At 33.6% G+C, this 25125-nt stretch overlaps 2 protein-coding genes across 2 annotated transcripts; one reads left to right on the top strand and one right to left on the bottom strand.

Moving 5' to 3' along the window:
* Positions 1–3661: 3661 nt before the first annotated feature.
* Positions 3662–4389, top strand: LOC130995668 (glutaredoxin-C5-like). The gene has a single exon (XM_057921040.1). It carries the CDS (start codon positions 3749–3751, stop codon positions 4121–4123), a length of 375 nt encoding a protein of 124 aa, XP_057777023.1. The 5' UTR covers positions 3662–3748; the 3' UTR covers positions 4124–4389.
* A 1675-nt stretch (positions 4390–6064) lies between these two features.
* LOC130995667 (protein MICRORCHIDIA 7-like) lies at positions 6065–10203 on the bottom strand. Its single transcript, XM_057921039.1, has 15 exons — positions 9753–10203; positions 8953–9027; positions 8814–8848; positions 8554–8725; positions 8308–8468; positions 8088–8216; positions 7922–8020; positions 7731–7832; positions 7495–7659; positions 7159–7418; positions 6894–7095; positions 6737–6819; positions 6623–6665; positions 6388–6510; positions 6065–6293 (listed from the first exon to the last, which is right to left on the bottom strand). The coding sequence occupies exons 1-15, from the start codon at positions 10123–10125 to the stop codon at positions 6228–6230; spliced, it is 2088 nt and encodes a 695-aa protein (XP_057777022.1). The 5' UTR covers positions 10126–10203; the 3' UTR covers positions 6065–6227.
* Positions 10204–25125: the final 14922 nt, after the last annotated feature.

Below are 25125 nucleotides of genomic sequence, written 5' to 3'. Positions count from 1 at the left end.
CAAGCACTCACTCAATATTCAGACAAAGAAACAAAGGAGGGTGATACTAAAGCAATTAAAAGACATAAAACCAGATAACAAAAATTCAAGAGTAAATATTGACCATAGACGAGAATATAATTACGTTAATTAAATTCACACAATTAACCTATTAATCTAAATTGCCAATTTAATCCAGCTCTGATGAAAGTTCACAAAACTCGTCATATATTTTCGTCAGAGCAATCTATGACAGTAGATTAATATACTCTCTATCACCCGTAAGTATCAAGAAGAAATATACTAACTTCCAAAAGTACATTAAGAGGGTGTCTGGCTAAGCTTATTTAAAAGAGATTATAAGCTCTCGGAGCTTATAAGATGTAGTTTAATAAGTTGTTTAAGTGTTTAGATATTTGAGTTTATAAGCTAGAAATATAAGAAAATAGAAGAGAGATGAAATTAGAATGATATATGATGAAAAAATCATAGTTGAGTTATTTTTGTAAAATGAGTGTCATTTATAAGATAAAGAGAAGATAAGTTGGGGTAGAAGAAATTATTTTTGGAGAGCTTATAACCAGTTAGAGTTTATTTTTGCAGCTTATAAGGTTTTTAGGAGTTTATTTTGCCAAATGTTAAAATCATATCACACATTCCTAAATCGGCTAAACAATTATCTCCGCTAGATCTCAAACTAAATATTTAAACATGCAAATTATTGGTCAGATAATCCGCAAGAAACATGCACCAGAAATTGTAAATCAGAAATTGGAAGACAATATGATATTAATAAATCAATGGACTAAATTCAATTAACTATGAAAAACCCTAGAATCGGAAAAGAAAACTAGCCATACATAAATAAATAAACAAAAAAAATTACAAAGAAAGTAATTGAATTAAATAAAACTGATAAAAGTTGAAAATAATTATGAATAAACAACTTGAATCTTCAATATTGCATAAAATAAATCTAAGCTATGAAAACTCAGAAAATAATAAATTCTAAAATTAGGGTATAAAAAAAAGTGTCTAAATAGACCAACAAAATGACTTATATAGGCATATGAGAAATATACAGTACAAAACTCGAAAATACAAATAAAAATGCGTTTTGGGACTAATTTTAAGACTTTTCACCTTTTCCCCGCAGTCAGTGGTCGCGACCGCGGGTAAGACCACGGGTGTTTTCTGACTTTTCGCGCAATGGTAGCGATCACGCCCGCGGCCGTGGGGCACCTGAATCTCCGCGCAATATTCTTGTTTTAGTCATATGTTTTTCGTTTGAACTTCGATTCAAAATCTGTTTGCGCCTATGAACTTGTATCGAAATGATCTACAACTTTCAAGCTGACGATTTTACCAAATTCAGCTTCAATATTTTTGTAAATTTCATCAAAGTACGAGCAAGTATCACATTTGACAAGATAAAGTAATTCAAACATAAAACAACTATCAAACACTTAATTTCTTATAAAATTAACATCATAAGAACATGAAAAATCATAAAAAAAAATATTATCATAAAGCCATGCAAGTCTAGTTTAATTGTAATAAACGAAACAACTTTAAAAATCAACCAAACTTAGATTAAAACCTAATATCAATGGTCAAATGGTCAAGTCTCGTTAAAACTTTTCTGACGAAAATCCAATGAGAAAAACATCAGTAAAGGAAAAAGAGTACTTGATCTAAATAATATAGAGTTCAAATTACATACATTTATTCCATCAAAGTTCAAGCAAGTGATCATATTTTCACAAGATAGAGCAATATAAGTACAAAATAACTATCCAACACTCATTTTTCTATAAAATTAATATCATATGAACATTAAAAACCACGAAAACATGAGTGTTATCACTTTCGCAAGTTCACATATAGCGTGCTTGATGGTGACGTCAGCCAAATCTAGTTTTTCATGATCATTTGGGTAACAGTAGAAATTGTTTTCTTCTGATAGGAATAGGATTGCTACAAATCAGGCTGAAATTAAGACGTTGGCCAATCTTTCCATCATATCGTTGCTCTTGATTAGTGCTGAATAGAAGCAGGCCAATATTCCTACACTTGTCTCTGCGTTAATTCATCAGTTGTCACTCTTTCTCACTATCTTGAGATCGATCACCGCTTATTTTTCCGCTTCAATGCTGATCTACACGAAATCTCACAAGCTCTACCTTTAGAGTGTGTTTGCTTTTTATCCCTTTAAATGGAGGGATAATAAAAATTTATGTTTTTAAATGTTTGTTTTCTTATCCTTATTTTACACAAACACCATTTTCCCTCCAAATTCCTCCTTGAAGTGAAAATAAGGAAGGAAAAATGGTGTTTGTGTAAAATGTGAGATAAGAAAGCAAACATTTAAAGACATAAATTTTTGTTATCCCTCCATTTAGAGAGAAATAAAAAGCATACACACCCTTAAGCTATTATAAAATAAAGATTAATAAAATCATTTATGGCCTTGGGCTCATTAAATCATTCATATCCTGCAATATTAACAATTTTAATGTTGTAAATTTATTAATAACCTTCGCCTATACTGTATCAGTACCCAAAAATATAAAATAAGAAACTCTAAACAAGCGTCCCAATATAAACGTCTCCGCAAACTTATTTTGTTGGTGAATGAATCCTTTTTGTAGTGAAGGACGTGGTATATTCGTAGCTTTCCGTTACTTTGAATTCATAATTATATGGAATTAAAATAGTTGTATCTCGTGAAGGATAATGCATATCAATTATTCAACATACATAAACCCTCACATCCCCATAATTCATGAAAAAATAAATATGTTGTCCGGTTTTTAAATATTTAAATAATTGACAACCACGTACATCTTATATTACTTTGGCATTGCGTCATGCCCACACTCTCTCTCTCTCTCACACACACACACATTTAGAACTTGAACTCCCTTGATCTCTAGCTAGCTGCCAAGCCGAAAAAGGAAATAATAATAATAATAATAATAATAATAATAATAATAATAATAATAATAATATAGGTTAGATAAATAATGGAGGACTGCCCAAATCATAAACAATAATTAATTATTTAGTCCAATGTGCATTGTCTCCCAGGTGAAGATTTAAAGCAGTTGGGATAGTGAGCATTAACTAACACACTAAAAGACCGTTGGAAAAGAAATATGGGTGCTGCCGTAGTTAAGAGTGAACACCATTATTCATTAAACACTACTTACAATCATACACCCCCCGACATCGACTACTACTCACCCATCTACACATACTATATAGTTCTCTCTCTCATTATATATATATTCCATTTTTTATAATGAATGATTTATTATTATTATTATTCACCCACTGTCGATTCATTGGCAATAAAAGAACCCTATTTAATTGGCAGGCCAATAAATGAATCCATTCTTTTAAGCCAAAAATTTGGTAACACATGAAATCTTTTAAAGAATTTAGTAATAGTATCTAAATCTAAAGTAAAGTAATTGTTAGTACTAAAACGCAAGCCGCCTTACAATTCTCAGAATATGTCCTTTCGCTGTCTCTCTCTCTGGATTTCGTGTGCAATATCTTTTTAAGCAAAAAAAGACACACAGTCGTAGCTCGCACGCGTTGAGACAACAAGAGACAAAGCTACCCCTCTCCCCCAACTATATATAATCCCCATGCCTTCTCATCATTTTCTCACACATCATCCCAAGTATCCTCGGACTTTCTCTCTCTACAACTTCAATTCCCCTCCTTGGACCACTCTCTTGATATCTTGAAATTCCACGCAATGCAGTACCAATCAGAGTCACGCAGCTACTACTCCTCCGCCGTCCAAGGCGGCGTGGACCCGCTGGAGCGGGTGGTGCGGCTGGCCTCCGGCAGCGCGGTGGTCATATTCAGCGTTAGCACGTGCTGCATGTGCCATGCAGTGAAGCGCCTTTTCTGCGGGATGGGAGTCAACCCTACTGTCTACGAGCTTGACCAAGATCCCAGGGGCCACGAGATCGAGAGGGCCCTCTCCCACCTTCTCGGCGGCGGCTCCGCCGTCCCCGTCGTCTTCATCGGCGGCAAACTCGTCGGAGCCATGGACAGAGTTATGGCCTCTCATATCGGCGGCACTTTGGTTCCGCTGCTTAAGGAAGCTGGCGCGCTCTGGCTTTGATTGAAAAAACCCCATCCCTAAACCATGCTCTTCTTTTTTCTTTTTCCTTTTTTGTGTTAATGCTTTACTAAAAAAGAATTAATTTTCTTGTGTTAGGAAATTAATTTCTAGTACAAAGGAAAAGAGGCTAATTAATTCGCCCCATTTTCGGATTGGTTGTATTAATGTAGCAATTATGTGCGGGGTGTCACTCCTTTGTACAGATGATGCATCAAGCTAGCGAAATTATTCTACTCTTAATTCATTGTATTTCTTTGATTTCTCTCTCTTTTTGTGTTTGGCATGGAATTTTGATTGCGCATGCATGCATGAAAGTTGAATATACTGCTCAAAATTAAATCAGAATGCGCATGGGTACGCGTGTCAATTAACTACCTTTTAATCCTTAATTAATCAGAGATTAAATTAATATAGCTAGTCACGCTAAATATGTTACCCATAATAACCAAAAAACATAAGAAGCGCGTGTGTGATTTTGAAGATGAGCCGTTTATGACGTTACCCACTTTCATTAATGTGTGTAGACGATGATAGGTTTAGACATATATGCCATTAATGAGAAACAGAGATTGGAGATCCAATATTAATTCCCTGTGGCTCGGCATTCAAACAAAAATTAATAAATATCTTGCATAATTAATACTAACAAATTCTTATGCTTTCGAACAATATTCTTGTTCACACTTTACACATTTACCTAAATTTTTTTTATAGCACACATTTACCTAAATTATTTCTGCATTATTATATTTGTATGTAAATCTCACTTTTAATAAAAAGCGCAATAAAGTGTCAATAATGAAATATGATAGTAATGCCCAAAGCCTACTAATTGAGAAAGTACTTTAATTTGCATTCTATATAAGGGAGGTGCTGGTTTCTAATTTAAATCATCACAATACTTATGTATTTTTGTATTAAATTAACATAAATGCAGAATAATACTGAAGTATATTGAATGTTTCTTTTTTTAGTCTTTTCTCTTTTGAGTTGGGGCATGCGAAATATAATAAGGGTTATAAGTTGTGACGTAGCTAGGATTTTATTTAAACTATTTTACAATTTCCCCACTGGTCCCTTCCCTCCGTCACTGCGGGTAAGTAAGTTAATCTAAGGTTTGTCATTTGCGATTGTTCCATGTTAACAATTAAAACACTGGTTTCTCCAAAAAAGAAATGCATATATTGAGGGGAAGTAAGATTACATTAAAAATTGGGATTTTGACAAATAAAATTACGAATTATCTTGAAATAATAATTTTAACATAAATTTAGAAGTGAGATGAATTAAATCATCATTTTTTTAGTTTACGTGCATTAATAAAGACGACGTCATTTTGTAAGGCCTAAACAATGCCGTTTCATATAATTGCAATTAAAATTTTGGGATTGTATCATGTATATATCTACACCCTAATTTCCAATATTAAGCAATTTTATTGCAAACGATATCGTAAGTTTCAATATTATGTGGCAAATTAATCCACGTAAATTCCAATTCAAACAATTCGGCGACCAAAAATAATTGAGGAGATGAAATTTTAAAATTGGAAAGATGATTATTTAATTCGCTACATTTCAAAGAATCACGTTAAATTACAATTTGAAAATAATTCATGATTTTATGTGGATCTTTATTTCTTGTCTGTACTTAATTTTACTTTTATGAAATAAGTCCCCGTAATTTTATTTTGTTTAATTTTTTGGGGGGACGTTATTTTGTTTAAATTACATTATCTAACTTTCACATAAATTAAATAACACTTCGTGCCCAAATTTTAATGATTTTAACAAGAAGAAACTTGACCTTAAAAAATTTAACAAATATAACTTGAAACTGTATATTATATTAATGAATTCATCAAATAACAATTAAGCTAGTACAAACTATATAAAATATTCAAACAAATAAAAAATACAATCCATAAAATGTGGGTGAGACTTGAAGCAATGATCTTTTACAAGAAAGAGACTTTAAATGCATCAACTTTACAATTTTGGAAGATGACTTTTCTCTTAATTACCAAACGACTCTAAATTATGGGACGGAATCCTAGCTAATTAACTAAGTAATTACATACGATGATTAATAATTTGAAGGCTAATCAACTCCTTCCAGCCTCCAGTATCTTCACTTTCTTAAGCAACGCTTGAATAGTTTCACAAGCATCCTACATTAAGACGAAAACAAGGTCGAAATCTGAGAATATAATTATTAAATAATAGTATAAGAAGAAAATTAATTGTGTTAATTAGAAGACAGACCTTTAATCTTCTTCTCAAATTGTCCTCCTCTTCTTGTCGTCGACCTCTTTCTTCCGCGAAAGTAGCAACAAACATTTCCTGTTCTTTATCCATTGTAAACATCTTCTTCTTCGTATCTTCAAGCTGAAATGTGTAAACAAATACAAGAAAAAATATTTAAATACATATCAAAATTCAATGGTAAGAAAACCAAAGAACTCAGAAGGTGGTGGTGTAAAATAAACAAAGGAGTGACCTCATTTTTGAGTGACTGCCTCTCCTCCAGCATAATCTTCAAACTGGAATGAAAACGACGAGGCATCAACGCAGGATCACAGCTATATACATAAGGATTAATAATCAGTCATACCTCTCTCTCAAACCTTCATTCTCTTGCCTCAACTGAAAGAGCATGCTTGAACTCGAGGCAGAGGCTGCTTCATCTTCATTGCTCTATATTTTGAAGAGGAGGAGGAATAAACAAATAGATAGGTAGCTTAAAACAGGTAGTTGATGCACGACCTTACCTTAACATGTGGTGATGATTTAGGCTGCGAAACTCCAACTCTGTTGGCAGATGATCGATATTCTTCTCTTGCAGGCGGCGTTCTCTTAGTCTTAGCTGAGCTCTGCTCAACTTCAACACTGCTAGAGGCAGTCTTATCAGGGGAAACAGAATTCTTGGGGTGGCGCCTTGGAGCGTAGCCGATGACTTGACAGTTGGTAGACCTGCAACTCCACCAATTTTAGTCTACATTTTGGTTGAGAAATTCATAATAACAGAAATCAGACCAATAAGTCTTCTGAAAGTGGACTAGTCTGTTTTCAAGCCTTGAGAGTGCAACCGTGCGCTCAAATCCTTGCTTATCGTGCGCTGGTTCGATGAAATTAGCTTCCAAAACACCTATAACTCCTCTGCCATCACTCCCTGCAGCATTCCACACCCTCCAGAAAGGCTTGATGAGCCGATTCTTGTGGTAGACGTTGAAGCCTTGAATATCAATATGGTGATGTGCATCTTTAACAAATCCAAGAGTCACCGTTGCTGACATCTACAAGTAAGTTATATACTACAATGCATGAGTCTGTGTTCAGTTATAGAGAGATCAAGGTAGTGAAGCAGCTTACATTAGGATCTTTTGATGCAGGCACGTCTGGGCGAGGAGCCGGCCTATACACATGGCGCTCGCTGTTCATGAGGTCGCTGACTATATCGTGATGATCAACCTCCTTTCCTCGCAAGATTATGCGGAAACCACGAGGCAGGCTACGGTACAGAATGGAGGCGTAGCTCTGCAATTAGATTTGCTTATTACCACTTGAATTCAAACACATTTTTTCATTTTCCTAATCAAGAGGCTTACTCTGAGTGAGTGGCGGTAAGTGAGGAAGTGGGCAGAGCTCGAGTACGTGTTCGCCATCTTTATCTTCTTCTCATTTCTTTCGTCGCCTCTCAGTTGAATGTCCTGAATTATTGCAGCAGCCGTGAATCGAATCCACCAATTCAAACTCAACACAACATACAGAAGAAAAAAAGGGAATTAAGTCTTTGTACATGTTGATCGGTTTCAAAATCCAGCTCCGGTGATCCTAAGTCGTCGTCCCACAGATTATAGATTACAATGCGCGTTCCTTGCTCGCTCAAGAAATCGAACTAGACATGAAGAAGAAAAGGTAAGATGGTGATCATAATTAATCAGGAAAAAAAGGTTGAATATTACCTGTTGAAGAAGATCTCCCTCTGTTTCATATGGAGACCACTCAACAATGGTTTCAAGGTTTCTGTGCCAAGAGTCGGAGGAAGATTTCACATGCTGACTCCATGCTTCTCCATTCCTCTCATAATCAATCTTTACATTCAGTAAATAAACTCACTATCAGAATAGCCCTAACAAAGTAGAAAAATTAAAAAATATATATATGAGTGGGAAAATACAATACCATTGGAACAACTATATCTTCTTTGCCAGTACCACGCAAGAATGTGTAGGATAGCAAGCCAATGCTCTGCATAGAGCTTCGGCCATACTTCCCCTGACAGCGGGAGAAGACGATGACATCCGCCCCCAGCCTCATCGTACTAGTCTTGAAACCATTGCCATCTGTTTAAGATGGATTACATATATATATATGGTTATTTCTAAACACATTTAATTTTATCTGTTATTAGCATAGAGAGTGACTAACATTGGCCGATTGTGCTGGAGATTTTGCTTTTGGCCGAGTAGCCGAGAGACATGCACTGCCGCATCTTCTCAGGAGTCATGCCGCCGCCGTTGTCTTGGACCACCACCATTTTTGTTTTGTCCTTCCTGTTCTCCACCATGTCCACATCCACATACGTAGCTCCATTGCAATACTGCCACAAGATGTACAGATAGATATATATAGTCAAGCAGCCATCATCAACACCTTATAAATGCAATATTTTTTCTGATTGCAAGTACCTCGTCTAAGGCATTGTCTAGAAGCTCTGCAAAAGCTGCAGGAAAATAACAATCCATAATTTTGAAGAAAAAAAAAAATACTAGATCAATATAGTTAGGAGAATTATCACGAAAATAAAACAGAAAAGGTATGTGTTACCTCCCAAAGCCCATTTATGGCTGGTTGCATTTGAATGCAAGAATTTTGGATGAACCCTAACATGATCCATTTCCTCTGCAAAATTAGTAACAAAGATCATCAGAAAAGAGGGAAATTTAAGTAACCATCCCGGCCTTATCCATCTACTTAAACCAAGCCACAAGAAACAAGGACTTACTCAAATCCCAGTATCAATAACATGAAGAACAACTTACCAAAAACAAGCATATGTACATGAAACAAGTATTTGTTTTAGCCATTAGGTCAAAGAATAATTATTTTAGCAAAATATGAGTATAGTATATACTTTTTTTTTGATCAGAAAAGGGAATTAACATAAAAACAAAAGGTACCAGAAGTACCTAAAAGTCAATACATGAAGAGAGCAAAAAATTGCTAGAGCGCACCAGCAAGAGAAACTCACATCCGACTTAGTAAACCTAAAAATCTTACTCCAACTCCACATCCGACTTAGTATATCCTATGTAGTCTACAATCTTCATCTTTTGGAACATTCCTAGCATTATGATCATACGTAATCATGTAATCATATGAAGGCTATAACTCATTTAAGACATCCCTCCTAAGTTTTGGTTCTTTCACTTATTCAAGGCTGCAGTTTTCCTATATGTGCACTTTCAAGCATGTGATCTCTTCACCATTTTCTCCAATTCCATCCTAGAGTTGTGATTTTTGTTTACATGAATTAGATTTAATTTATAGACATATGTTGTTGAAAATAGCTTAAGTTGTTAATGAGAAAGTAAACAACGATAATAAGGGAAAGAAATTATACGCACCATCGTAAAGGTTGGCCCCATTGGCGCAGCCCTCGTAGTCTCCGGCTTTCCAAAACTGCTTACAACTCGACATCACAGCCACCGTTGTAACCGGAGCCACCGCGGTAACCGGAGCCACCTCGGTAACATGCTTCTCTTTTTCAATTACATTTTCTTGCTTTACCCTAACCACGGATTCATAGCCATGGACGGGCGGCGGGCGGATAGGGTCGAGAAAGCCGACCGGCAAGAGCGCTTCCATTCGGCGCTTCTTATTGGGGTTGAGTTCGACGTCGCTGTCGCTGTCGCTGCCGCCGCTGCTGCTGCTACTGCTCAACGAAATAACTTGTCGTCGTTCCGGCTCGAGCGTTTCTTGCTTGATGTAAGCATCCATTACGTGAGCAAGGGTTTTTCAGTATTGAATTAATGCTTAAATTAAAAGAGAAATGAGAGGGTTTGGTTTGTATGGAGAGGTTATAAAGAGATGGAGAATTTGGAGCGAGAGTTACGGTTTAACCGCCTCCCCTCCCGCGTAAGTGGACGAGTGGGATTGGGTTTGGGTTTGGGTTTGGATTAGGTTTGGAAATCAAATCTATTATAGAATCCTCTACCTATATAAAAAGATTCTGTTTCTCACAGAGAGGACTCTTATCAATTTAGTTGAGATCAAAATTAACTCATAGATATGATTAATTCATTATATCCTACTTTCAAAACCAAGGAATAATATCTATCAATTGCACATATACATCAATCACATGTAGCCAACTTAATATAATCTTCTAACTTTAGTTAAGAATCAGAGCAGGAGAAGGAAATTGGAGAAGCCAATTCTGGAAAGATTCTGATTAATCTTGGAAGGAATGTTATGGAAAGGAATTGGTTGTCAATGTAATCCAGAATTGCAATTTTTAGATCTATTGATATTGCAGTGCATTAATTAGTCCTAATTACATTATAATTGTAATTATAGTTGGAGATTAACAAATTTTGAGCATTAATAGATCTATCAATACTATATTAAAAATGCAACTCCCAATTTAAAAACAATTTCAAATTGAGTGACAATTTTGTAGTTATAATAAAATTAAATGTTTATTTGTAAATTGTATTTTTTCTTTTTATTTTCTTTTTTCTTTATCTTCTTATTTTTTGTTTTATTTCTTTCTAAAATTTTAAAATTCGACTGATTATAAAATATTTAATATGCATATCAAATTAAAGATCACGATAAGAGCTTTGATTTGATATATTTTATATACATATTTAAGTTAAAATGTAAAAGTTATATTTATTTTAAGATTAATTTTTTAAAAAATTATCTCTCCTCTCTCATCTTTTTTTGTACGAGTCTATTTTTTTTAACTTATTATATTTGCCTTTTCATAATATTTGTTTTTAATGTTGTGAAATTTTTATTTTTTCAATATAAAACTTTAATATATTTAGTTAAAATTATTGTTTCTATTATAATTATACATATTATAATTAAGTTGGTATCGATTTTATATTAATATAGAAAAATAAAAACTTTTTCCATGCATTGCACGGGATGCAAATGCTAGTACTATATTAAAAAGCCAAGATTTCAATTTGAAATCATTTTCAGATTGATTTCAAAATTGAGTAGCTATTTTATAATTATAATGAAATTGAAGATTTATTTGTAAATTATATTTTTTCTTTTTATTTAATTTTTCTTTATCTTCTTTTTTTCTTTGTAAAATTGTGAAATTTGACTAATTAAGAAATATTTAATATGAATATCAAATTAAAGATCGCGATAAGAGCTTTAATTTGATATATTTTATGTAAATATTAATTTGATTTAAAATGTAAAAGTTATACACTATTTAAAGATTAAATTTTTTAAAATAATCTCCCTCCTCTCTCATCTTTTTTAGAATAAATCTATTTTTCAATTTTATTATTTTCATTTTTTTTTTACTTTTTTTTTGGTCTTTTGTGGTAGATATTGTGGAGCGTTGAAGAATGAACTTAATTGTTTAGAGGGTTTCTACAGATGTAGATTGATTCATACAAAGTTAATTAATGATTTAATATAATTATTAATATTAATAGTAAAAAATATAAGTTGTGTTTAGTTAATAATAATAATTTACGATAAATCAGCGATGTTATAATGACATCAAATTAAATAGGAGAAACTGAGAGGAAAATAACACAAATTTGGTGCAAAGGGAGAATCACATCGAGGAATATTGACGTTGGAATATTCTGACCAAATTTCCGTTTGAACTTGGAAGCCATGCACGAACGGATGTAGCGATAACAACGGTGGAGGGGATATAACGTAAAACAAGATAGAAAAAGAGCGATGAGATAATATTAATAAGCAAAAGAAAGAATTGTATTGCTAAGGAGTGTGTTTACAAAATTTTCAGTGAGCCTACATGAATAATGAGGGCTAATCTAAGATAAGGGTAGGGATGGAGCAAAATACCTAAAAATCGGTATACCGCACTTACCGTACCGCAAAAAGATCGAATTAATATCGAAATTTCGGTATACCGTAAATTTTGGTACGGTATTGTACCGTACGAAAATTTTTGGTACGACAACAGTATCAATTTTCCTCATGCCGCGGTATACCGATGTATACCGATACCGCGGTATATGCCGAAAAATCAGTATATACCGTTGTTTTGGTATATACCATCGGTTATATCGAAATATCGGTATATACCGGTAGTATATACCAAAAAAACCCGTATACCGTCAGAATAAATTATATATATATATATTTAATGGTAAGTTATTAAAAATATTTTTTTCATAATTACTAAAAATTTAATGACAACTTATAAAACATATATTTATTAATAATTAAAAATATGTAAATAAATTGAATAAATATAAAATAAGTTGCATCATGTTAATTTAACTAAAGGACTTTGAAAAGTATACAAGTATATTATATAACTATACAAGTATGAGCTACATATATATTTATATTTATATGTCTATATACTATAATTCTAATTCTAGAATAACTATATCTCTAGAATAAGTTACATCCATATTATATAAAATATTAACTAATAGATAATAATAAGTCACAAGTAAATTTTGAAAAGTAAATAAAGTGAGTAAATATAAAACTCAAACAATAATTACAAGATCTACTAGGTTATTGATGAAACTAAAATATCAATATATAGTCCAATATAATATATAACTATATAAGTGTGAGCTATATAATTATATTATATATATGTAGACTATAACTATAATTTTAGAATAAGTTAATTTTAGTGATGTAAAGTAAACAAATCGAATTGAAGCGAATATTATTGAATTCAATTTATATTCGTAAAAATAATTGCATATTCCAAGGGTTACTAAAATATCTTTCAAATTTTATTTGCTATTCATATTCGTTATGTACAAATATATGGTAAGGCATGGAACAATATATCAATAATTTCGGTATACCGTAAGGTATGGTATACCGCACTATCGGTACGGCATCGACATGAGAAAAATTCATACCAAACTTTTCGGTATGCCGATCATCGGTATACCGAAAACTACGGTATGACAACTGTATGAAAATTCTTATACCGCAATTTATGGTATGATATACGGTATGACGAAAATTTTTCAGCAAACCGTATCGATCCACCCCTAGATAAGGGTAGAATTATCTTTTCTAGTTTCTTATAAATAAAAAATTCGAGAACTAATTCGTCTTTTCTTTATTTACATGTCAGCTAAGTTGGCATCTTGAAGATATTTATGCTAGGCTTTGTTTGTCCTTTATCACGGTTGGCCATCTCTCTACATGCTTGATATCATCCAATCTTGACCTCACTCCTTTGACTTTTTCCATGTTAACTACTTCCTTTACCATAATTAGGATTGTATCCACTACTTAATTAATTTCCTTCATTTCCACTTCTTCTTTAACTTTATACTTCAGATTATGGTCGTCTGCGTCGCTTCTCCCAAGTGGCACTGACTTTGTAATTCAGCCCTGCACTTTTAAAGGAATAATAATTACTGAAATTCACCTTCTACTTAGATTTCGGGCTTTTCAGCCAAATCTTTGTCTATTGGGCCTAACACAATCGGAATCACATATTATGACCCACATCAAATCAGTAAACGAGTTTGCTTACGAGTTAATTAGTTTACTACAACTCACTTCAAACTTGATTTGTTTAGCTAACGAGCTCCATTAAACAAATTTGAAAAAATTTTTATCAATTCCAAATCCAAATAGCTCATGAGTAACTTAACTTAATTTACTATCCTCACTAGCTACTAGAAAAAGCAGGTCTAACGAAGGTAAAATACGGTCACAAATGGAGAAAAAACGGTCGTTAATTTGGTTAACGCCCATTATCTGGCATCGTTATTTGGATGGTCACACTTAAGGTTAAGGATTGAAAAGCGATCGTTAAAATTAACGATCATTTTTAAAAAATTAACGACCATTTTAAAAAAATAACGATCATAATTTCGATCTTTAAAATAATTGAATTTTTCATAAATTAACGACACCGTTTAATATTAACGATTGAAAAACGGTCGTTAATTAATGACCATTTTTCAATCATTAAAGATATTATTTTATTATTTATATCTATATTTTTTATGATAACTCTCACGGTCGTTAATTATATATTAACAATAATTTTTTTGGCATCATTATTTTTTTAAAAAAATATTTTTTTTGAATTAGTTTTTATCCTATATTAAATAATAGTAATAGACATGTATCCCAAATCTATAACCAAAGGTACTAATTGCCTAAGTGTTGGAAATATGGTTTTAAGATCATATCTGAAATTAATTATTTAATTAAATATTTGTTATTTAATTGAAATAATTATTGGATGTTAATCTACGTCTTGAGTAGATGAACGTGGTATACTTGAAGTCTCAAAACCGATTTCCGGTGAGTGAGATATTGTATGCCAAAGTTTGGATGTTACGAAGGAAAATAACACAAGAGTTATTTGTCCCACATTGGAAATTGAGAGATGTTCTCTCTAGTGTAAGAATGGCTAAGCTCATGGAGCTAATAAGTTATGGGCTTGCTAGTGGGCTTAGATGAGCTTTTGGACTAATTATTTTCGGCCCAATTATTTCACAACCCAATATTTTGAAGTCCATCCGTTTGCCCAAACAGGAACAGCACAACAACTTTGTTTGAATTCTTTTGAATTCAATTCATTTCACTCACTATGCATTTAGCTCAGTTCTTGATCCTTGTTAAGTTTGCTGGAGCTTGTCGGACTTGTGGTGCTACATCCGCCGAGACGCTGCCATTTTACCTTTAGGGAAGAATCGCCAACACCGAAGAGCACTACCGGGGCGATATTCTTCTTGCAGGAAGAGTTCTACTCGACTCAGGCATTCTAGTTTGTTTTAAATCTTTGTAACTTCGTCTTTCTTCCTTGTTATTTTTTATCTTCTACTTGTTGTAAAAGTTTATTTGAGTTGTAAAGTTTGTTGAGTATTGATATTACTCACGTTTTGATGAGTTGTCATTATGTAGACAAAAGGCGTTTTTATGTTCTCAACGTATCTATCGGTGTTGCTACTTTGGTTAGTACTGTCCAACTCGTGCATGACTCTTTCTTGAAGTATATCTGGTTGCTTTTTAGATATACTTGTTCCTGACTCCATAACCTATATAACTCCTTGGCAATTCGAAGATAAGGAGTTTATCCACAAGAGTCCTTGTTCGTGTGCATCTCTTCTAGGGTTTTCAACCTTCTTCAACTATATAAGGATGAAGAGATCTTGGTGTGAAGACTACTGCGTTTATTACTCTTCTTTAGTTCATAAAGAGTGTTTCTTGCGAGTGCTTAGTTCGTTCTTTGTGAGGGTAGACGAACTAGTTTTGTGTTTTGTTTTTTTACGTTTGTAAGCAAGGTAGTTGGGTGAGTTGGGTTTTCTATTTTTTCTCTTTACCAGGCTGTTGGTAAAGCTTATTTTTGTGGGTGTTGGTGGTGAGTGAGTTCATTCACACTTAGAGAGTTGATTGTTGTTCTTCTCTCAATTATTTACGTTGTGAGGGTTTGAGAAGTTATAGAGGCGAGAAAGCTTGAGAGTTTGTCGTGTAAGTCCTTTGTATAACTTATCTTCACTAGTGGATAATTTACCCTGGGCGTGGCCCCCTAAACGTAGGTTGTTTAACCGAACTAGGTGAACAACTCTTGTGTTCAGTGTTGTTACTTTCGTTGATACTTTGTGTTGCACGGTTTCTATTTTTTTTTGTGCGGTATATGCAATTGGATAGGTAACCTTTCAAAGTTTACTCGATCGTGTGCCTGGTTGTAACAATCGCAAGAAGAATATTCTGCTGCTGCTACACGTTCGAGTTTGAAGGTTTTTGGACACTTTAATTTGGTTTAATATTTTCGAAACTTAGTATCCTTTGCTTGGAAAATGGCGTCCACCATTCCCGCTTCCGACGCTGCCACCAATGGCTCCACCAACTCCTCTTCGTCGCATCTGTTTGGGCAAACATATGACCTTATTGCTACTTCCACCGTTTCCTCTGATGTTCATTCGTTTGGGCAAACAAATAGACATCTCCTAGTTTAGGATGGCTACGTTTGGGCTAACGAACGAGCCAGTATAGCCAAATGTAGTTAAGCTCGTTGTGGCTGAAGTTGAAAAACGGTGAAAAAACTCATTTAGTGATGGAACAAATATAGGAGTTTATACTCGTATATGTAGTTCGTACTAAATAGTTTTTTCGTTTAACCTCTTTCACTATGAGAATGGTGTTTGAGAAGGTACTTCATTCTTGGAAGGTATTCAAGAGTAACATTTTGCGTAGGCTTTATGATGAATCTTTAGGTTTCGTTGTCAAACTCATTTTTTGAGAAAGACAACAAAGAGGGCTAATTCTAGATAAAAAGGTTGGAATTGCAGCCAAGTATAACTTGTTGAAACATGGTTTCTCAAGTGTTAAGTAAATATTTGTAATTTGTTGGAACGTGAGATTCCACAAATAACTTATTGATTGTGCAAGATTGACTATGGTCAAGTTGGGTTTACATGTTGTAGAACATGTCGATGAATATCCATTCCGAGATGGTGATAATTTGGTTGTCAGGGTATTTATCAAGTACACTTGTTTTTGAACAAATCGTTAAATCATTGCACGTATTGTTAAAAAATTGTACAAATTGTTGGACGTGATGTTGTATACCTCAAAGTGTGGGGGTTGACATCTTCGTCAAGACATTTGATCTCTTAGTGAGATTATTCCTATTGAGTGTGTAAGGTCAATAGATAATATAGCAGATCATTTGATAAAAAGTATTCTTTGAGACCAGATGTATAAACTGTTAGAGGGAATGGGTTTGAAAACCACATCTTAAGGATGATCATAGTGGACACCTAACCATGATGACTGGAGGATCCCAAGAACTTGTTTCAATGGGACAACTAAGCTATGAGAAACCGTGTGTTGAACACTCGAATTCGCCTATTCCTTGTAGAACAGTGAGTGTTCTAAAAACCTGCATGTGGTGAGGTTAAGTATCTGATTTTAAAAACTCTAGAATTCCTCTAGAAGGTCAAGTATAGCAGGATACTTGAAGTTAAGAGTCACCTATATAAGTGTGAAGTGTGGCCGCTTCGATAGACACACTTATGAATCCAAAGGGGTGTTCCAAGGCATGTAATGGACACAAACGTGAGAACGAATAAGGATTAAAGCAATATTGTGTCAATATTGTTGACTCAGTATACATCGAGGAGGACTAGATCAAGGAACAATATCCACTAAGACGTAGGTATACTCGATAAGATTGACTATGGTAGGTTCAAAGCTACAAGCTACCTTTCCAAATGCAATGTTGTTTCTTAAGAGGACTGAGCTAAGTGTCTGCATACATTTGCATACGGCTTTCTCACTCATGTGGGGGATTGTTGGAAATATGGTCTTAAGACCATATCTGAAATTAATTATTTAATTAAATATTTATTATATATTTAATTGAAATAATTATTGAATGTTAATCTACGTCTCGAGTAGATGAACGTGGTATACTTGAAGTCTCAAAATCGATTTCCGGTGAGTGAGTTATTGTATGCCAAAGTTTGGATGTTACGAAGGAAAATAACACAAGAGTTATTTGTCCCACATTGAAAATTGAGAGATGTTCTCTCTAGTATAAGAATGGCTAAGCTCATGGAGCTAATAAATTGTGGGCTTGGATGGGCTTTTGGAATAATTATTTTCGGCCCAATTATTTCACAACCCAACATTTTGAAGCCCATCCATTTGCCCAAACAGGGACAACACAACAGCTGTGTTTGAATTCTTTTGAATTCAATCCTGTAACATCAAATTCAGTTATTTTGAATGTTGTAACATCCATAACAGCCATATGGTTGATTCATTCTCATTTTGTAGCTTTAATCCCCTCATGCTTGAGTTGCCTATATATAGGTGTCTAGTACATGGCATTCTAGACACTAAAATTCTGCATTTCACTCACTACGCATTCAGCTCAGTTCTTGATCCTTGTTAAGTTCGTCGGAGCTCGCGGTGCTACATCCGCCGAGACGCTGTCGTTTTATCTTTGGGGAAGAATCTCTAACACCGAAGAGCACTACCGGGACGATATTCTTCTTGTGGGAAGAGTTATACTCGACTCGGCATTCTAGTTTGTTTTAATTCTTTGTAAAACTTCGTCTTTCTTCCTTGTTATTTTTTATCTTCTACTTATTGTAAAAGTTCATTTGAGTTGTAAAGTTTACTCGATCGTGTGCCCGGTTGGAACACTAAGTTCATAAAATAGCCAATACATCATAAAGTAGTGAAGACAAGTCATAAAGTAGACAATACAATAAACTAAGTATTCAAGTATCTAGCAACAATGTCAAAATAAACAAGCGACTAAGAGGTGGGGGTGAGAGTGATCGGATGCATCAGAGGAAGAAGGTCGATGTATCTTCATAAGCAAAGTGATCTGTGACTACATCTCCTCCACCTTGTGGTGCAAAGCCTCCTCATTGTCCTTCCTCTGTAGTAACTCACCAGTGAGTCTGGCAACCTCGGCTACAAGAGATGGTGGATGGGGAGCATGTGACGTGCTAGTGGACTAGGTGCTACTAGGAGAGGTAATAATTTTCGAGAACGTCATACACATCCCTATCACGCGTCCCATCGAGTCCAGAGTGAGGACCTCGTGAAAGACGCATGAAATTGTGGTTAAAAGTTCAAATAAATTTTTTAAATAAAATAAATAATTTAACGACCGTTTTTCAATCGTAATATTTTAACCAAAAAAAATAAAAATAAATAAGTTTAACGATCGCTTTTACGATCGTTGATTTTAAAAAAGTTAAAAATCAATTGTGGTCGTAAAATGATCGTTAAGCCCACTGTCTTAGCCACCGTTAATTCCGATCGTTGTTAGCGATTTTCTTGTAAACTTTATGTAATAAATATTCAGTTACGCTAGATTATGTTTGGCCACGCCAACTTAATTTCTGATAAAACTTTCGTAGTGTTTTAGGGTGCGTTTACTTTGATTGTAAAATTTTCATTGGAAAATGATGAATAAGAAAAAAATAAGAAAATATTATCCTTTTCTCTCTCTATTTTTTTTTATCATATGTTTATTAGAGATTATATTATCCAACATTGGAGAAAATGAGTAAAAAGGGGTTGCTCGATAAAATATTCTATCATAGTAAACATGTGAAAATAATGAAAAATAAGTTAAAATATATACTTTTTCTCTCCTTTTTTCATCAAAGTAAACGCACTCTTAATTGCCAAAGAAATCGTCTGATCAGTTGTAAAAGCAAAGATGTAAATATGGGGTCTAAAACGAGAAAATGTATAAACTCGTTTTTGCATGGTTTCTCAAGAGCCTTGGGCTCGTAGTTTTGTCTATAAATATTAAATATATATAGATGTTAGAATATAAACTTGTAAACAAGTCAAACTCATTTGCAGACAGACAGACATGCAATAATCGATTGCAGGACCGCAGGTTCATGAATGTCAAATTAATTTTTAAGTTTTCAAAACTAAACATAATTATAATAATTCACTAGTTTTTTTTTCTTCTTCTATTGTAGCTCTTTTGCAATTGGGTCCTTTTAATTTATCATAAATAATACATGCAGTATTCGATTGCAGGTTCAATATGAATGTCAAAATCTTAAGTTTTCAAAACTAATTAACATAATAATTCGCTCGTTTTCTTCTGCTTCTGTTCTACTAGCTAGCTCTTTTGCAACTGGGTCCTCTTTATCTTTAATTAATTTACTTCTTCTCCTTATCCTAAAATATTTTGAGAGTGATTACTTCTGACTATTAGGCTTTAATACGTTGAGATTCAAAATTCAACATCTTTTTTCAATATTTCGTCATCTTTTGAAATAGCTACTAGTTTACATATTCTTGATCTCTGATGTTGATATAGTATGTCTCTACAAGCAGCGGCGGAGCCAGAATTTTGACTCCGTGTGCCTAATTTTTTTTAATCAAATTAACATTTAAATTTAAAATAAACAATAATCATTAAAATAATTATAATATCATTTAAATTACATAACAAATCAAAAAAATAAAAATAAAATAAACAATGTTTCATAAATCACATTATTTCTCTCATATTTTTCATGTTTTGGAACCTCTGCATAATAACTTTATTAGTAACATTTACAAATGCAAAAAAATTTATGTAAGGTACTAAACAATCATTTAAAAAAAATTCTCGCATACGATTGTGAAGAACACTTTTGATGATATATATTCAGGCAAGAATAAATGGAATATTTAAGGCTCCAAACTTGTAGTTGTATGGTTGAAAAAATATTATCATTTAATCAACATCACATTCTATAAATTATAATCAGCACCAAATCCCTCTGTTCAATATCAAATAGAAAAGCAAAAAGATACTAATATATCTTCAAAAAAGAAAAATTCCTAATCAAAAGAAACACACTAAAATGGGTAGAGAAAACAAGCATGCTAACACCAAATTACAATCAAATTCAAAGGAATTTATATCCATAAACTCAAATTGAAAATAAGAGAAGAGAATTCGTCTCCATTTGGAATAATTAACACATATTCAGTTGAATGAAAAAAAAAAAAAATCACAACTGCTTCAGCATCTAACAATAATTTATCTACAACAACTTATTTCATCATTAAATCAAGAATTTAAGTGATGAAACGAGAATTTGGATCGAGTTTCCCAAAGATTAAAGATTGAAGATGAAATAAATTTCCGTTAGAAACTAATACAAAATTTATATTTTTTTTATAATATATATATATATATATATATATATATATATATATATATATATGAAATTATAAAAATACCCCTACAAAAATGACAAAATTCCGGGGATTCCAGTGATCCCACACTACCGCCTCTAACTCCGCCCCTTCATGCAAGAGCTTTACATTTAGGTGAGATTAGAAATTTTACACTATTTTCTCTTTCTCGTATTTTATCTCCTGTTTACGTCACACAAACAACAATGTGTATGCTATGTGATCTGTAAACTATTGTTAAGGGGATAAAAGAGAAAAATAATTTACTCTTGGGTGAAAATTGTGACTGTGGTTTGATTTTCCAGTCAGTAATGATTTAATTTTACTCAGGTAAATCTTATAATCAACGAGGGGAGTCATGACACAGTCTCAATTCTACCGCTAATATAATTATACATTAGAAATCATAACTATGTGAGGATATTCTCAATCCTATGAGCATGTGACTATGTGAGGATATTCTCCTTCAAGAGTTATATATGATTTCTAATATATAATTATATTCGTCGTAAAAATCATAGTAGAAATCATAGTGTTAATAGGCAAAAATATCCTATTTCTTATGTTGTATCCTACTTTATAAATTTAAGCATTTTATGCCCAAATTATGTGAAGTACCTATTTTACCCTTTGATGTTGATGAATTTGCTTGTTTTTTATGAAAGTCTTACACATTTGACCGATTTGACAGCTATATATCAATCATAAAAGTCAACGATTTGACAATTATCAGTCAAGAGTACAGATGAGATCATGTGTCCGCCCGGCCGGACACATGATCTAGCCACCCACCGGTCATACGTATTCTTGACTGATAGCTGTCAAATCGTTGAATTTTATGACTGATAGTTGCCAAATCGATCAAATGTGTAAGACTTTCACAAATCTTGTAGTATTCACCCCCTCATAATATATAGGTTCAAATCTGGACCACATATTTTATTTATGTGGCATACTAAGTACGAGACACATGTCAGAGGCCTTTCAAGGCAAAATATATATAGGGGTAAAATAGAAATAAAATTTATATTTTACCCCTGTGTGTATTTTGACTTGAAAAGTCTTTACGCTCCTAATACACCATATACACACATTGTGTGGTCCATATTTGAATTTATATTATACGAAAAGGGGACATGATTCATTTCCTATATATCTTTCTCTCTCTATTTATATATATATAGGAATGAGATCATATAGATCACAATGCTTATAATAGATCTCTATATCCAAATCTTGACCACACATTTATGACATGTGGCGCATCAAGATGGTGACACGTGGCAAGGATTCCAAGGCAAAATCTGGAGGGGTAAAATTGGAATGTAATTTTCGGATTTAATAATTAAAAAAATATATTTTTTTTTTAGATTTTCTCAAAATAGATACTCCCTCCGTCCACCAACAATATGCCACAATTTCCTTTTTCGTCCGTCCACAAAAAATATGCCACATCCATTTTTAGTAGTAGGGTCCACACCATTCCACTCACATTTAAAGTGGGACCCTTACTCCACTACCAACTTCACTCACATTTTATTAAAACCCGTGTCGAAAGTAAAGTGGCATATTTTTGGTGGACGGAGGGAGTATATTTTAGATGCATATAGTTTCACACAAAGATGCATAAAGTTTTCACATGAAATGCATAACTTTCAACAGAAAAATGCATTTAATTTTTCCAGTTTTGGTATTTTCACCACCCCACCCCATACCACCCCCCAATCCAGCCCACACCACCCCCAACCCTCCCCATTACCACCCCCCAAAAATATGCATGTTTCACATGCATATAAAATCAAACAAAAATGCATAAAGTTTTCACATAAAAATGCATTAAATTATACAAAAAATGCATTTCATTTTAATAAATCTGGTAGTTTCGCCACCCCACCCCTGCCCCTGCCCCCTGCCCCCCCCACCCCCACCCCCCCCCCCAAAATTTTTTTTTTTTTTTTCAAAAACTGATTTTCTAATTGCTGGCCCACCCCCACCCCCCCCCAAATTTTTTTTTTATTTTTTTATTTTTTTAAAAACTGATTTTCAAAAAAAAAAATTGGGGGGGGGGTGGGGGGGGTCAGTGGTCAGAAAATCAGTTTTTGAGAAAAAAATGGTGGGGGGGGGGGGTGGGTGGGTGGGGTGGGGGTAGGGGTGGGTCAGTGGTCAGAAAATCAGTTTTTAAAAAAATAAAAAAAAAAAATTTTGGGGGGTGGGGGGGTAGGGGAGTGGGTGGGGGTAGGGTTCTGGGGTGGGGTGGGGTTCTGGGGTGTGGGGGGTGGGGTTGGGGTGGGGTGAAATCTTATGCATATTGATATGAAACTTTATGCCTTTTTATATGAAAGTTCATGCATTCTCGTATGAAACTTTATGCATCTAAAATATACCTATTTTGAGAAAATATAATTTTTTTTTTTTTGAATTTCGAAAATTACATTCCAATTTTACCCCTCTCCAGATTTTGCCTTGAAATGCCTTGCCACGTGTCACCATCTTGATGCGCCACATGTCATAAATGTGTGGTCTAGATTTGGATCTACGGATCTATTATAAGCATAGGGATCCACCGGAACCCAACCCTATATATATATATATATATATATATATACATACATGAAATGGTTGTAGTCGCATTGCCGCCCCAAGCAGAAACAGAAAATTAAAAAATTAGTACGAGCCTAGCAGTGGCGGATCCAGGGGGGCTAGAGCCCCCCCCCCCAATTTTGATTTTTTTTTTTAATTTTAAATATAGAAATTAAAAATAATAATAAACTAAATACTCTGTTAAGAAATACAAATGGAACAGACTGAAAGCTAGCACTAATAATAAACTAAATACTCTATTAATATTTTAGGTTGTTGATCTAACAATACAAGAGCTAAACACTCGGTTTTCCGAAGCTAGCACTAATTTGCTTAGATGCATGGCGTGTCTTGATCCGAGAAATAATTTCTCCCAATTCAACATTGATCAACTTTGGGCCAGGTGATTATTTATTATTTCCACAATTACTAGCTCGGGTTCGCCAAGTGTCTATTCATATATTATTTGTAATGTAATAGACATGGTAATGAATGAAACTATTGTAGGTTTTTATTATTGTTGTTGATCTAATGACAAAAAAATAATTATTTATTAATTACTATATATTATATCCCAAAAAAAATTCCCGGGGGCTACCGCCCCCGAACCCCGTGCAAGTTCAACCCCCCCCCAACAAAATTCCTGGATCCGCCCCTAGAGCCTAGGGTATATTTGAGCCTAGGGTATATTGCATTAATTTGTTTTTACTTCCATAAGTTCTTCAACTTCTCACCATCGCATCATAAATGCTATAGTTTACCACTCCTTTTCGCATCTGCTTTTTTATCGCAAGTGTGAGACTTTGACAAATTACATGCATGGCAGACACTAAGCACAAAGATATACACATATATATATTGACATAAATAAATACAATTATCTTCAAATTAGCATATGATCAACATTTACCAAGGCCTAGAAAATAAAATATATTGTTCGCTAGTAATTGTCACATTTGAAATTATCTATTATTTTTTTCTTTGTGACGCATTACATTTGAAACCTATTTTTCCTTTGAGACGCATTTAAATCTTGATATATATCCATTTCTTCAAAATATAAAAGGTTATTTTACTATAAGAAAAATAGAAAATCAACTAGCTAGTTATGTTGTAGTCCGTCATATATTGTGGCACATCTAACTAAAATTACTAAATTAAGGAGCATAGCTGCAAGCAAATATAATTTGCGTTGACCAGATAAATATTGCACTACTGATCCCTTCAAACTGTTGTTAGGCTGCAGCCATTTCATCATTATTTATACACAAAATATCACTATTTATATATAGTTGACTGGCTGGTATTCAACTAAGTGGAATCCTTCTATAAATAGGCCAATCCAAATATATGAATGCACAACATATCTGAAAGGAAAAAAAAGAACAAGTGTTTAGCTAGAGTTCCACTGTTTCCTTGTTTTTCTCTACTTCTTGGTGAGATTGTATAATTATCAGAGAAGATCATATTTTATTGTAATATTATAGTAGTAATATATATATGAAAGAAAAG

This window comes from Salvia miltiorrhiza, chromosome 7 (genome assembly GCF_028751815.1).
Source record: "Salvia miltiorrhiza cultivar Shanhuang (shh) chromosome 7, IMPLAD_Smil_shh, whole genome shotgun sequence".
Taxonomy (NCBI): domain Eukaryota; kingdom Viridiplantae; phylum Streptophyta; class Magnoliopsida; order Lamiales; family Lamiaceae; genus Salvia; species Salvia miltiorrhiza.
This window is presented reverse-complemented; position numbering and strand designations above follow the sequence as displayed.

What these genes read in the sequence shown, in the direction of transcription:
- LOC130995668 (XM_057921040.1), top strand. Translation starts at nt 3,749, where the DNA reads ATGCAGTACCAATCAGAGTCACGCAGCTACTACTCCTCCGCCGTCCAA.
- LOC130995667 (XM_057921039.1), bottom strand. Translation starts at nt 10,125, where the DNA reads ATGGATGCTTACATCAAGCAAGAAACGCTCGAGCCGGAACGACGACAA. An exon ending in TAGACAATGCCTTAGACGAG is followed by an intron (nt 8,726 to 8,813) that starts GTACTTGCAATC and finishes ATCTTGTGGCAG; the next exon opens with TATTGCAATGGAGCTACGTA. An exon ending in AGGGAGATCTTCTTCAACAG is followed by an intron (nt 8,021 to 8,087) that starts GTAATATTCAAC and finishes CTTCATGTCTAG; the next exon opens with TTCGATTTCTTGAGCGAGCA.